Here is a 14767-nt window from a genome sequence, read left to right as displayed (position 1 = left end):
CAGATGCTGACAGATGTGGATCTTCTTTGAATGCTATGAGACAGTAGACTTTATACTTCCTATCAAATGTGGACATTTCTTTATAGAATGAGAAAGCAAGCACTCTTCCAAATCTTGTGTACAAAAAATATTTAATCAAATGTGTTCATTCATTGGGAATATGAGGCAGCAGAGTTTACCACTACAGACTCACTGTTCCATGAATCATGGTTTGATTCTGAGTCCAACAACTGTCTGTAAGGTTGGCATGCTCTCTGTGTTATCTGTTTAGGTTTTCTGTGGATATTCTGGTTTCCCCCCACATCCAAAGTTCATGCGGTTTAGGTTATTTAGTCACTTTAAATAGTATAGTTGTGAGTGGCTACTCTTTGTAACGAACTGATGGTCCTATCCCATCCAGGACTTGTCCCAGTGTTTCTACGATAGACTGCTGTTCCCTGTGATGCTGTAATGGAATTAAAGTGTATAGAAAATATATAGATAGGATAGTGTCTTATATAAAAAACTGTAATACTAGGACACATCCCAAACACATACTTCAGTGCCTTACAAGGAAAGGACTTTACCTTTTTTGCAGACTGAAAACTGCAACCCAAGTATAAATAAGGTTTTAAAGAGGAAGGATAATCTAGCTAAATTTCACAAAATACTCTTTGTATTAGATGAATGTAGCATAGTATTTATACAGTATTTTGTCTCAAGTCAGTTGTCTGTTAAATGGCATTAACCATGCAATGTGCCTACAGAACTCCCATCTTGATGGTAACAAGAAGAACAGCATGCGACACAAGCTGGTATCCCTCACTCTGAAGAAGAAGTCAAAATTAACAGAAGAGGTGGGTACAGGAGTATAGGAGGTACAGAAAACTTTTAGAACAAATAGCTGTTGCACACAAGATTTATGTTTAATTCAATTAATTTCTAATCTAATGTAATTCTTGCACCCTTCACAGTAGGGTGGCTTGGAGCCCTACAAAGATCTTCATATTCAAGTACTGTATATTAGCAATATGATAACATTAAAACATGAAAACGTTTGTAACATACAATATACACTTATAGTTTTATGTATTTACCTAAGTGCTACAAAATGGTAAATGCACAAATAATAAAAATGCACTTGGACAAAAAAAAATGAAAATTAATGTGTTACTAGGGAAAGGCTAGATGTTAAATGAAGCAGACATGAGCATAGTCAGGGGAGAGGTGATTGATTCATTACTCAGTAAAATCAAAGAAACCAAAAGATCAAACCCAAGATGCTAAATAAAAACATAATCATAACAAATACATTTTTAAATTTGAAAAAGTCCTAACACTTTCTAGAAATTCCTTTCCCAAACTTCAATATGTTCACAAAGATGTTGTTTATTTTCCAGAAAAAAAATCAAACGCTAGAATGCTGAGAACAGCATATCTGTATCTTATGTAAGGGAGGGCCTGATGACACAACATGCCAAAACACAGATTAATGACACCAAAGTAACTTACAGGATCAGGATACATCGCAGTTGTTTATATACATACTTTTTAAAAACTGGAGATATTGTCCCAGTTACACAATGAGCCAGAGAAATCAATTGACTGGATATCTTGTGGTTTAAAGACTATTGACACACAAGCCACACTGACAGCTATTAAGATCTTAATGATCACAACTATTAGCAAAAGAAGAAATAAAAACAAAAGGACAGTTGACAAAAGAAGAAAGAAAAATAAAAACTCCATAGACATTTTTCCTGTTGTCTGAATGAAGTTGACTGAAAATGAAACGAGCAAAGAGAAAATAGCAATAAATTACATTAGAAGTCAGATTTGTACTATTGTATGACATGTATTCGGATTTACTTTTAACTTACTGATCGACCCTTAGTCCTCTCTCAGCATAGGTACTTCAAAAGCACTGCTTCTTATCTTGTGGAATTAACCCTAACACAGGAAAGAAAAAAAAAATTAAAGTGTATGAAAATGGTTTTAATCAAAAAATAAACATAGCAACCTGTGAAAACATGAAGGGGTCTGAATACTTTCAGAATCCACTTTATTTAACAAGATTTTTCAGTTAAATAAATGTAAAAAATATCATGGATACTGTAACATTTTCAGCTTACATTCAGTATGGTTACTTAAAATTTCCATTTAATAATTGTAGTGGAAGCCACAAAGTACATTACACCTACAGTATTTGAATGTTTGCAAATTAGGAGCAGTTGATTGCATATCATTTTTGAATGCTTACTTTTTAAATGAGAAACTGCTGCCACTGGGAAACAACTGAGCATTCATTGTCCAACGACCTCAGATGTAGGGAAAAACTGGAGAATGAACACCTTCCACCTGTACTATGACCAGAGTGACTTCCTTATGTCACATAAGTGTTGGAAGATAAATAGTTATATCATAAACTGACTGGCCAACTCCCATACAGGAAGACTTCATCCCATGACAAAGGTTCAGACAGCCCTATACACTTTAGGTCTTATATGGAGAAGGCAGAGGCATAGCTAGGGGTGGGGCAAGGGGGGACATCTGTCCCTGGGCACAGCATCCAGGGGGCGCCGAATTGATGTTCCCCATTGCATTTTGGCAAACAGGAGGGGGCGAGAAATCTTCAGTTGTCCCCGGGCGCTGAAAACCCTAGCTACGCCTCTGGGAGAAGGCATATAAATTCTCATTACTCCAACAAACACAACTACAGGATGAAAACAATAAAATGAAACTTAAATTGCCAATTTTATGTAGACCTTGATTTGACAGTAGAATAACTCAGTTTTCTTCTCAAATAAAATGTGAGTATTGATGGTAGGGCTTTTAATCACATAGAGTAATGTTTAATAAAGAGCATGTTGTGTTATGGGCAGGTGACCAAGAGGTTAAACGATGGAGAATACACCTTGCAAGGTAATAGCATGCTTGAGGACCGTCCAACATCTAACCTAGAGAAGCTCCATTTTATTATTGGGAATGGTATCTTGAGACCAGCATTAAGGTAGGAGTTGTCTTTGGTAATGTTTAGCATTAAATCAATATAATGAAACCAAAGCAAACTTTTGAATCCTGCATTGTGGTACATACTGTATTTAAGAATATGGTCCAAATGGTCATGAAAATGTTATTAAATTCACTTGTATGTTTTTTAAACTTCTTTATTAAAATATTGAGATGGCAGCAGGGATAATGTTATTCCCAAGTACATTAGACACACATTCATTTATAGAAGGCCAGTTTAGAGTTCCCCATCAGACTAACCTGTATTTATTTGAATCATAGGATAGAAACTGGAGTACCTGGTCAGTGACCCACATAGGCACAAGGAGAATTTGGAAACACTACACAGACAGTAAACTGGCTGTAAATTTAGCAAGGTAACAGGGCTAAGTGCTGCGCCACCATATTAGTTAACGTTCCTCAGCTGTGCTAACATATGTAGGATAGGAACAGCTAAATATGCTCAAAAGGGTTTCATTTAGATTATGTGTATATTGTAATTAAAGTAAGCCAGAAACAAAATAGTTACCATAGCCATAGACAAGAAGCTTATAGTATGTTAATAACTTTTTTTTTTGCTATTGTATATTTAGCAAAAGCATATTGCAAAATTAGACACTTAGAGTTTTATTAATATTTAGTTGGCATCTATTACTATTTATTGACCCCAGCATTCCCTAATTATGTGAACAGGTTAAATATACTGGTGTTTTGGGGCTTTAATAGTACAGGTAAGTGGCAGTTTTCCCAGTAACTTATGTAACCTTAAATGGTGCTAATTAAATAGACATGTGTTTCTTGTAATTCCTTAATGTTGATTCCTAGTGCATCCCTTTGTTCAAATGATCATCCTTTCTGTTATCAGAGATGAAATCTACTGTCAAATCTGCAAGCAACTAACCCAAAACCCATCAAAAAGTAGCCATGCAAGAGGCTGGATTCTCATTTCCTTGTGTGTTGGCTGCTTCTCCCCCTCAGAGAAGTTTGTCAAGGTAGGTGGTTTTATTTGATTAAAAAAGGCCCTTTATAGTTTAATAATCATTGCTGTTGAAATGAACAGCATTTTTTAGGAGTTTCCCTTGACTGTAAATATAAATTTATGGCTGAAGTATTGGCTTGCAAAATGCAGTTACTTCACCTAACAGTGTTCAGGTTGACGTTATGTAGAATAATTGCATAAAATTATATACTCTGGGTAGTATGGATGCCAAATAAAATACATTTTTTGTTCAGTACCACTAGCTGTTGAGGCTGTAAGATGGTATGGGGCAGCCTGCTAATTTATATTTTAGTTTAGCCATTGGATAGGTTCTTTTAGTCTTCTTATCTATGTTACTCTTTTCAGGCCCTTTCACTTTCTCTATTCCTGCTCAACTATACTATCTACCAGATGCAATCATTGGATAATTTCAAAATGGATTAGTTCAGTAGCAAAATATTTTGACATATCATGCTTTTTTTATAATGCAGCTAATTAGTAGCAGGGCAGTATTGTGGTGCAGTAAGTAGTACTTCTGTCTTGTGGATCTAGCATCCTTTATACTTCAAGGCCTAGTAATTGGCTTTGTGGTGTTTACATGTTCTCCCCATAGATCCATGTTGTTGGGGCCAGTGGGGGGCACTTACCCTATGGTCTTAATGTGGATCCCAATGCCCCAGTGCAGTGATGGGGACACTGTGCTGTAAATATGGCACTGTTCTTCGGATGACAAGTAAAATTAAGGTCCTGACTCTCTGTGGTCATTAAAGATCCCTGGGCATCCTTCATAAAGAGTAGCGTTTATGGTGATGTCCTGGCAAATTGCCCATCACTGCTCTGTTCATTCTGGCTCCCTAATCATCTCCTGTTTCTAATAGGCTTTCTCCCTCACCACTTCACCACCTAATAGCTAATGTGTGTTGAATGTACCAGTAGTAAGAAAAATGCAATATAAATGTAATTCATTATTATTAATATTATGATTATTATTGTTCTTCTGAGTACTCCATTTTTCCTCCCAGATTCCCAAAGATCTACTGGTTAGATTAATAGGTAATTCCAAATTGGCTATGTGTGGATGTGTATGTGTAAGTTTAGGATCCTGCCTTTTACAGCCATGAATTAAATTAAGCAGTTTATTGTTTATATAGTATACAGCATAGTGTAGTATAGTACACTTGTACAGTACATTTAAAAATAAGGCATATCTGTTTCAGTCCTAAAGCAATCCTTTGCTGAACAGATTTTAATAGTTTTCAAATCAGTCTTTATTATGTATACTGTGGTGCTCCAGTAGCTCCCCAATCACCTAACACAACAGGCACAAACACAAGTGAAAAGGTCAAAGAGTCTTTTATTATGAGAAACTCTTCCCGAAACTATTTCCCACCACAGCCACAAGTACTGTATGCATAAGCACAATTAGACAACGCTTTATCTTCTCTTCGTTGTCTCTCAGTTGCTGCCTCCTCCACGACTCCTTGCAAGTTTTGCCCACCTCCTCCTGACTCTGGCTCGCCTCTGTGAGGCATGAATCTCCTTTTATTTTGGCCATCCCGGAAGTGCTTCTGCTCTTCCGACCACATGGTCTGTAACCACTTCCAGGTGAGATGGAGACCCCATGACGTAGAGCTCCTGAGTCCTTGTATCACCCCCTGATGGCACCCACGGCACCCAGCAGGGCTGTGGTAAAGAATTCCAAGTCCCATGATGCCCAGTGGGAATCTAGAGCACCGCTGTAACCCAGGGGAGCTGCCATCTAGCATTACAGGCTCCTTACCTTCATTTGGAGCATCTTGACCATCATTCACCTCCCCTTTCCCCTTCTGGGAGCTCGAGTCCTTCAGCCTAAGTACCAGGCAATCTGCAAGCCACTGCCGGCCTCCTACATCCCACGATCCCTCGGGGCATGCCACGTTTCCCTCTCCGGCAAACAGTTGAGTGAGGTTCTTAGTGATATCATTTCCTGATACGTGACTCGCTTCTCACTGGGTCTCTAGACATTCTTCCTCTAAGAGGTATGAGCACGGGAAACACTTTATACAGTCCTGGGACATCATGATCCACAGCGCGGTTTGTACTTCTTCCTGGATGTTGTTGTCCGGAGCTCCTTTCTTCCAGCAGGCGCGTCTGCCCCCCATTTCGGCTCCAGTGCCGATGATGTTGAGTGTCAGGTTCCTCACTGCATTGTTGGTCTGCCTAGTCTTCTTCTTCCCCATTTTGAACCAGCATGGGTTTCTGGCAGGCCCACTCTTACTGCAGCGCTGTCGTGTCGGGGTTTGTCCACAAGAATATTTATAAAACAGGTCCTTGCCAACCTGCCAACTACGCCACTTGTGGACAGTGGGGGGCTCACTAAAAAAGTTGCCCTCCCTCATCCTTTCATTTCATGGGCATCCCAGCCATGTTGGTTTGCCTGTTGTCCCTTACAATACTTTATTTAAGAATGAGATTATAATAAAGGGTCTTTGACAATTTTTAATATTGCATGATGTGCATAATAAACAAAGAAACTTTCTGAATCATTAAAGAGACAATTTACATGTTTGGCCAACCTCCTTTTCTCTTTCAGTATTTGCGAAACTTTATAAGTGGTGGGCCTCCAGGTTATGCCCCTTATTGTGAAGAGAGGCTGAGGAGGACATTTGCTAATGGGACAAGAACTCAGCCGCCAAGCTGGTTGGAGCTACAGGTAACATCCTTAAATATATTTTTATTGTTTCTTTCCACATAAACAAACTCACTCCTGAAACACTTGTATCTGTAGAAAAGAGGTAATTAAATTTGTTTCTTTGTACACTGATTCATGTGTAAAGATTTCTAATGCAAGTTCTATACACAGATGGTGTATCATATATTTTCAGCCATTAGAAATATGAAAATTTTCAATATCAAAATGAAGTAATTCAATTTTCCTCTCAGCTACTACAGATATACACCAAGGTTCCTTTTTCATTGAATTAGGCTAATAGATGACTTGGTAAAAGCATAAGTATTGAATCCCGAGCTTAGTAAAATCACAGCCTTTCCTGGTAGCAGCAGACGCAAACCAGAAGACATTATGGGAAAGGCTGCCAATTTATTCTAAAATTTTAAATGTTTAATTTTTCAAAATGAAATGACAAGTTTGCTAAACTTCTTCATGTTACATGCAAAATATTGCCCTCTCTTACTTATTTCTGTGTTCTGCTGTCCTTTTTTATTAACTTCTACTATCATAGGCCACTAAGTCAAAGAAGCCTATCATGCTTCCTGTCACGTTCATGGATGGCACAACAAAGACGCTGCTGACTGACTCTGCCACAACCGCCAAGGAGCTCTGCAATGCACTGTCTGACAAAATCAGCCTAATTGATAAATTCGGCTTCTCCCTATATATTGCCTTATTTGATAAGGTACAGTATTGTGGTACCCCATACATTTTTTAAATAAGTAAATGTACAAACCTATAGGAATATCTGATCAAAATAAGACTTTAAAAGGTCTGGACAGAATTTAAAACAGTTATGTTTCCCATGCTCTAGGCACTTACAATTCTTAAAAAATATGTAATACTGAGTGGAATAAAGAGGAGTTATAAAAAGGCTGGACAGATGGGACTTGAAAGCTACATATTACAGGATAAATTCTACAGTTTGATGCAGAATTTCACATCATGAACAATAACATAACATTCTCAAGTCTGGAGGAATGTAGTATTACTGTATGTAGTAGGTTTTTGGGTTACTGTTATTATTGTTTTATAGGACAACATTTTATAAAATTAATTAAAATATTATTGATTTTGCTTTAAAATGTGGGTCTTCAATTTACTCTCAATACAAAATTTCCATTTGTTTCTTTTTGCTAAGCCATATGTTTGTATTGTGATGAGTACGTTGTGTTTCTAGCTGTCCTAACTGCTAAAACGTATTCAAGTTCAGGATCATATCCCCGGTAAATTTTTCTAACCACTGATGTCACATGTTTATGTACACACGAGCAGGGTCAGAATTCTTTCCAGAATCCATACTGGTGTCCTAGAGGTATTCATCGTCAGTATTATTTTGCCTTTCTTATACTACAAAGTTATGTAATAGGAATGTTAACTCCCCCTGTCACCAGTTGGTCTAAAATAGATATCTACAGTTCACAGAAAAATATAGTGTTTACTGAGCACCATTTCACTCTTCTGTTTGCTTTATAAATATAATTGAACCGTCTGATATTAGTGAATTAATTATTTTTATCATACTAGTAATTGCTAATACATATATTTTATATTTAGTTATACAGTATATAGTTATTTGCATGTGGGATATCTATAACTTCTAGCTATATGTAATTATCCACCTTAATTTAAGGACAAGTGTCTGTGTGTGTATCTGTATAACTGTCCAGTTACTATGTCTCTGTCTTTCCAACAGATGACACATCACAAACATTAGCACTGCTTTTATGAATCCCGTACAAAATGGTAGAAATAGATATATTGTATTTGTCATTTAATTTTCAAATATTTGTAACAAGGGATTTTATTACCACATATGTTTGCGATGCACCATCTGTTGGAATGACACATGCATTGTATTTTATTACTATATGAATTACAAAATACGTTCCAGTAGATGGTGCACTGAGGTCTATATTGATTACTTAGATTTCAGCTAATCATAAATGGGAAGCACAGCTAGTATGGTATTATTAATAATACTATAAGAGTAATAATTGTTACATTTGTGTTAGCTGATGTTGCTTCCTTAGAGAATGTGTGTCCTGTGACTGAAATGTCATCTGTGTCTCCTTTATATGGTATCATTTCAACATCAGGTGTCCTCTCTGGGAAGTGGAAATGACCATGTGATGGATGCTGTGTCTCAATGTGAACAGTATGCCAAGGAGCAAGGAGCTCAGGAACGTAATGCCCCTTGGAGGCTGTTCTTCCGTAAAGAAATCTTCACTCCCTGGCACAATCCCAGTGAGGACAATGTGGCAACAAACCTTATTTATCAGCAAATTGTAAGGGGGGTGAAGTTCGGGGAATACAGATGTGATAAGGTGAGGATGACAGTTGCAGCAACAAATACTGTATATATATATATTTTAATTAGAAAATATCTTTTGACATAATAGCAAATACTGTATTGTAATTAAAGTTGACTTTTTACATAGTACATTTTGTTCCTGAATTAAAAACAAATTTTCTTCATCATCAAAAATTGTTCTTTATACACAACAATAACTTAAAACTTACAGAAAAAATAAAAATGGAATAATTTACCATAATTAAGGTAAAAGTGAATGCTTTGAGTAATTCAATCATTCTCTTAGAAAATGTGTTGTATCTCTTAAAGCTGCTGCAGTTGCTTACAGATTTCCAGCAAATCTGACAGATCTAGAACAAGTGTGCAATAAAATCAATGAAAAGTGCAACTTCCTGATGTGAACAGTCAAGAGAGACTTCTACACAAACCTTCATAATGACAATGTACTTATAAGTGCTCCCACCAAGTTTTGATGGATAGTTGTAAATGCTTATGCATTATGCATTTCTCTTAAAAATTTTCTGTGCTGTTTTTATGACATTTTTTCCACACATCAATGTCTTTCATTTGAAAATTATAATTGTATAAAATCATTACTTTAAAAATATGAGTAACTTTAGGGAGATTAATTGATCCTCTGTATATTTTTTGTGATCATGATAATTAATAGTTTTAGATTTGCATTCCTTTTTAAAACATATTTTGATTTGGTCTTTCAGGAGGAGGATCTGGCGGAACTGGCGTCACAACAATATTATATTGACTATGGATCAGATATTTTGTTGGAACGTTTACTTAACTTAATCCCTTCCTATATCCCAGACAGAGAGATTTCGTCCACCAAAACTGTGGAAAAATGGGCACAATTCATAATGGCTGCTCACAAAAAGGTGAAAGGGAACATATACCTGTATATTAAAATCATTTTGCAAATCTATATCCAGATTTAGTTTTTGATATTACTCTTAACAGTCAAAAACAAGAAGCTCTTTTTTGTCATTTTCTTATTATTATATGTGACCTTGACATTTTTTAAAGACTGGCCAACAACATTGGGCTTGACGATAGGTCATGCTTTGAGAAGTTTTATTTGATTTTAAAATATATTTACTGATCACTGGACTCCTAGACTAACTATAACCTTTAGGCAATACCTTATACAAATTCCTCCATGATTATTTTGGCATTATTATTCTGGTGTTTTCAACCAAATTTGAAGATTAAAATGACTTTTTAACATTCTGGGGTGTTCTGCTGACCTGTGGATGCTTAAGGGCATTTTATATCCATCTTTCTACATGTACCCATTTTTTTTTCTGAATCCACTTATCTGGACCAGGGTTGCAGGTAAAATGGAGCCCACTGCAGTAAGCATTAGGTGCAAAGTAGGAATAATCCCTAGAGAGGGTGCCAGCCCATTGCAGGGTGAACACACACATACCTCGGGTCAATTTAACACCACCAGTTTATCTAACCTACATGTCTTTGGACTCTGGGCGGTTACCTCTACAGACATTGGGAGAACATGCAAGCTCCACACAGGGAGCACCCGGGTTTTTAATCCCAGCCTCCTTGTTGCAAAGAAGCAGCGTTACCACTGTGCCACCCTGTCATGTTAGATTTTTTAAAATTTTTATTCCTAATTTTTGAAATACAGTATTATTTTTTATAATAGTGCTGTTGTCATTATTATTTCAGGGAATATACACACAAAAAAGAATGGACCCCCAGAAAGTTAAAGAAGAAGTAGTGGATTTTGCCAGATTCAAGTGGCCTTTACTTTTCTCACGGTTTTATGAAGCCTTCAAATTTTCAGGTATAAATGTTTTACGAACTGCAAAGCCTGACTAGTTAAGTAACATTTATGTAATAATAGCATGGTATATACTGTGGAGCTAGTAGTTGTCATGCTTTATAATACTTTTTACATTTTTACTCCAAAGCATGCTTTGTTCTTTTTAATTGCAAAATAATTATTTAACTCCACTGACTGTGGGGCTTATCAGCATATTGTTATGCTCATTATTGTGGTCAGCAAACTCAGACTCAATTACTGTTGCTGTCCGCTAGGTCTTCCTCTTTTTTCTATCATGGTTAGATCCAGTTCACCCTCTTCTCGCAAGACAGTAATAGACAGCTTTGTATGAAATCTTCAGTTACGTGATCTTTTGTCACATGGGATAACCTTCATTTTACAAAACAACAATAAAATGTCATGTTTCTTCAGAAAGCTGTTTTGTTTTGGCCATGTTTGAAGCCAGAATTGAACTTTAGGAATGACAGTACCTTGCAGCCCAAGGAAAGAAAATTTACTTGCTTTATTTAAGAGAATAACAGGTTTCAGCTGTGCTAGCAAAACAAAACTAAAACAGAATTAGTGTAGAATGAGTTAAAAGAGTTTACCATTATGCCACTGGAGTAATGGCTGCTAAATATGGGGCTCTGCTGTCATATATGAAATATGCTACAAATTATTAATCAGCAGTTTCAAACAGCAATAGGTGTTTGAAACATTAGTAGTGTCTTGGTTATATTTTTAAGTAAATATAAATGCCCTGTGATATAAACATATCAATTTCTATCATAATCATGGCCATTTACGGGCAATTCCAAACTTTTAAATGCTAGGGTATATGTGTGTGTGTGCATTTGTGTATGTGTAAAATGTATTGGACATACGAAAAAATGGTAGATTTAGTTTAAAAGTACTAAAAGACCAAACTTTAAATATATTAAATACAGAGTAAGTAAAGGCAAAACAAATAACCTGCTGACCTCAAGGCCTTCCCATACATGAATTATTTCTGACTCACAAGTGAGGTGCCTAATATCAAATATCACAAAAAAAACACTTCTCTAATAGCCTTTAAAAACCTTTAACCTTTCACATTACCTCTGTTTTGTCTTCCTCAAAAACAGTTGAACTCTTGCCTGCTCTCATTATTCCACTACTTTTCAAGCTAGTTTTGTAGTGTTTGGAATATTTTTTACTTGAACTTTTTTGAATATTTAGAAAATCCTTACATGCCTGTACATGATGTAGTCATTTATCACTAATCACATAAGATATCATCTGAACTAACCACTGTAGTCAGCTTTTTTATGACTTTATGTGACTTAGAAAAGACTCAGTTTGTTCAGGTTAATGCCTAAACAGAACAACTCCTATAACAGAAACCATCCTTTAAACAAGGAGTGGCTATCATGAGTTTTTCTAATATTCACACTTCTGTCTGTTTACAGTGTCTTGTGAGGTAATACTTTAATTTTGTTTTGAAATACAGTTTTACACACTCCCAAGTTTTCTCTTATACTTACCACACCATGCCTAATCTTGATGTCTCCATGCTCATATAATGTTTACATTAATCTTTAAAAAGTTCCTTAATCCTACAGATTGAGTTGGTCCATCGCTGCACTGTGCTGTTTTTCTTTGTCTGGGTGTTACATTACTTTATTGTACCTGTACCATGTCCTAACAGGTCCCAGTCTGCCAAAGAATGATGTGATTGTTGCTGTAAATTGGACTGGCGTTTATTTTGTCGATGAGCAAGAGCAAGTTCTTCTGGAACTTTCTTTCCCAGAAATCACTGCAGTGTCCAGCAGCAGGTAAAAGAAAAATCCAGAGATTGACTGACTCTAATTTAAATCTGGAAAGATGTTTTTCATTTGCTATAAGCAACAGTAAATTGATTTTTTTACTTCCACTCTGAAAATAAATGACAGCTCTGACTCTTGCATACAATCATCTAAATTGTAAGATTTTACTAAATGCTTCAAATGTTTTCACTATAGTCTAAGATGTAAATACTACTGCATGTTAATTAACAATAACGTATATAGTTGTTACCTTATAATTTAAGAGGCTCCCACAAAGTATCTCCTAATTATTAAACATAACAAAAGGATCATATCTTGGATACCTATTCAGTGATAAAATAGAGGCCTGGGCCTCAGCAGTGTTTTAATGTCACTCCATGAAAAAGACACATTTCAAATTATGGTAATACTTTACCAATTTCCATCCATCCATTTTCCAAACCGCTGAATCTGAACACAGGGTCACGTGGGTCTGCTGGAGCCAATCCCAGCCAACACAGGGCAGGAACCAATCCCGGGCAGGGTGCCAACCCACCGCAGGACACACACAAACACACCAAGCACACACCAGGGCCAATTTAGAATCGCCAATCCACCTAACCTGCATGTCTTTGGACTGTGGGAGGAAACTGGAGCGCCCAGAGGAAACCCATGCAGGCACAGGGAGAACATGCAAACTCCATGCAGGGAGGACTCGGGAAGCAAACCCAGGTCCCCAGGTCTCCTAACTGCAAGACAGCAGCGCTACCCACTGCGCCACCATGCCGCCCACTTTACCAATTTTCTAAACAAAATCTACAAGCACCTCTGCAAACTGTTCTCTCTGTATAAAGTTGCTTTCACATTCTTCCTGTATGTCTGGGTTGTCCCCTACGAATTATTTTGTTTCCCTACATCTCAAATTAATTGACTTTAAATTGGCCTGTTTTAAGCAACTTTGAAGTCATGTCAGAGTGTGTGATGGATTGGCACCCTGTCTGCAGCTTGTTGAACGGATAATCTGTGGCTTCTAGCAGTACTATAATGGAAAAAGTCAGATCCAAATGTGGATGGGTAAATTTGCAATAACGTGCATATTCCACATGGCCAGTCAGTTGATCAGTTAAAATTTTACCCCTGTTTAATACATTAAATAATGTGTTAATTAATTAATGCTCATTGATTATTTGTTATCTTCTCTAATAGCTACAAATTTTGCCAAAATACCACTGTGGTAATTCCTATACAATACTAGGGAAGCACTTAATTTCTGCAAAATATTTAAGAACGAAAGAAAGACTTTCAATGACTTTATCTGTAATTGCAGAGGAGGCAAACTTCAAGGGCAAAGCTTTTCGCTTGCAACCATGAAGGGTGATGAATATACATTCACTTCCAACAACTCTGAAGATATCCGTGACCTTGTGGTTACCTTCCTGGAGGGGTTAAGAAAAAGGTCAAAGTATGTAGTGGCTCTTCAAGACAGTATAAATCAAGGTAATTGAGGTGCATGAATTTTTTTGTTTGGTCTTAATATGTCCTTATTGAGATCACTGTAATTTTGCACAACAAAACAGTAAGGAAAAGAATTTTGCACACATGAATATTTTTCACTTAGCAAATTGCTTTTCACAATTTTACCATCTCATTTTATAAAGCTATTCATGAACATTGACTTTTGATGAAAACTACCACAATTCCAAGCTGTAATACAGCTGCTTCATAATGGATATGCAGCACATACAGTATATCTAAATGTAGTGTATAAGCAGATCACATTCCTCCTACCTTTTAATATTAAATAGTGCAGGCAGTGTGGTTTAGTGGTTAAGGCGTGTAAGTTCAGACACTGTGGTTGTGGGTTCAGATCCTTATACTGACACTGTGTGACCATGAGCAAGTCACTTGACCTGCCTGTGCTCCAATTGGAAAGCTGAAAGAAATGTAACTAATTGTATCATAATTTTAAGTCGCCTAAGATAGTGGTGTCAGTTAAATAAATAAATGTAAAATATGCCTGTAATTTGAATAATCATTTTTTTGATATTAAGTGTTTTTCTCTGATTCAGTCTTTGTCCCATATTACTTATTTTATAAGTTGTCAACACAGTCATTTACAGACACATCAAAAACAAAACTAATAATAATTCTTTGCATTTATATAGTACTTTTCTCACTACTCAAAGCGCTCATCAAT

The 14767-nt window shown here is 36.5% G+C and overlaps 1 protein-coding gene across 1 annotated transcript in view; it reads left to right on the top strand.

Annotated features, from left to right (window-relative positions):
- myo7aa (myosin VIIAa) overlaps positions 1–14767 on the top strand; it is a 196220-nt gene that overhangs the window by 133118 nt on the left and 48335 nt on the right. Inside the window, exons 26-35 of the mRNA XM_051926837.1 lie at positions 747–836; positions 2862–2989; positions 3854–3980; positions 6540–6659; positions 7189–7362; positions 8777–9004; positions 9711–9881; positions 10690–10807; positions 12474–12600; positions 13898–14067. Of these exons, the coding sequence (XP_051782797.1) occupies positions 747–836; positions 2862–2989; positions 3854–3980; positions 6540–6659; positions 7189–7362; positions 8777–9004; positions 9711–9881; positions 10690–10807; positions 12474–12600; positions 13898–14067 (1453 nt within the window). The remainder of the gene's footprint in view (positions 1–746; positions 837–2861; positions 2990–3853; positions 3981–6539; positions 6660–7188; positions 7363–8776; positions 9005–9710; positions 9882–10689; positions 10808–12473; positions 12601–13897; positions 14068–14767) is intronic.

Source organism: Erpetoichthys calabaricus, chromosome 4 (genome assembly GCF_900747795.2).
Source record: "Erpetoichthys calabaricus chromosome 4, fErpCal1.3, whole genome shotgun sequence".
NCBI classification, from domain to species: domain Eukaryota; kingdom Metazoa; phylum Chordata; class Cladistia; order Polypteriformes; family Polypteridae; genus Erpetoichthys; species Erpetoichthys calabaricus.
Note: the sequence above shows the minus strand (reverse complement) of the source record. Positions and strands in the feature narration are given on the sequence as shown.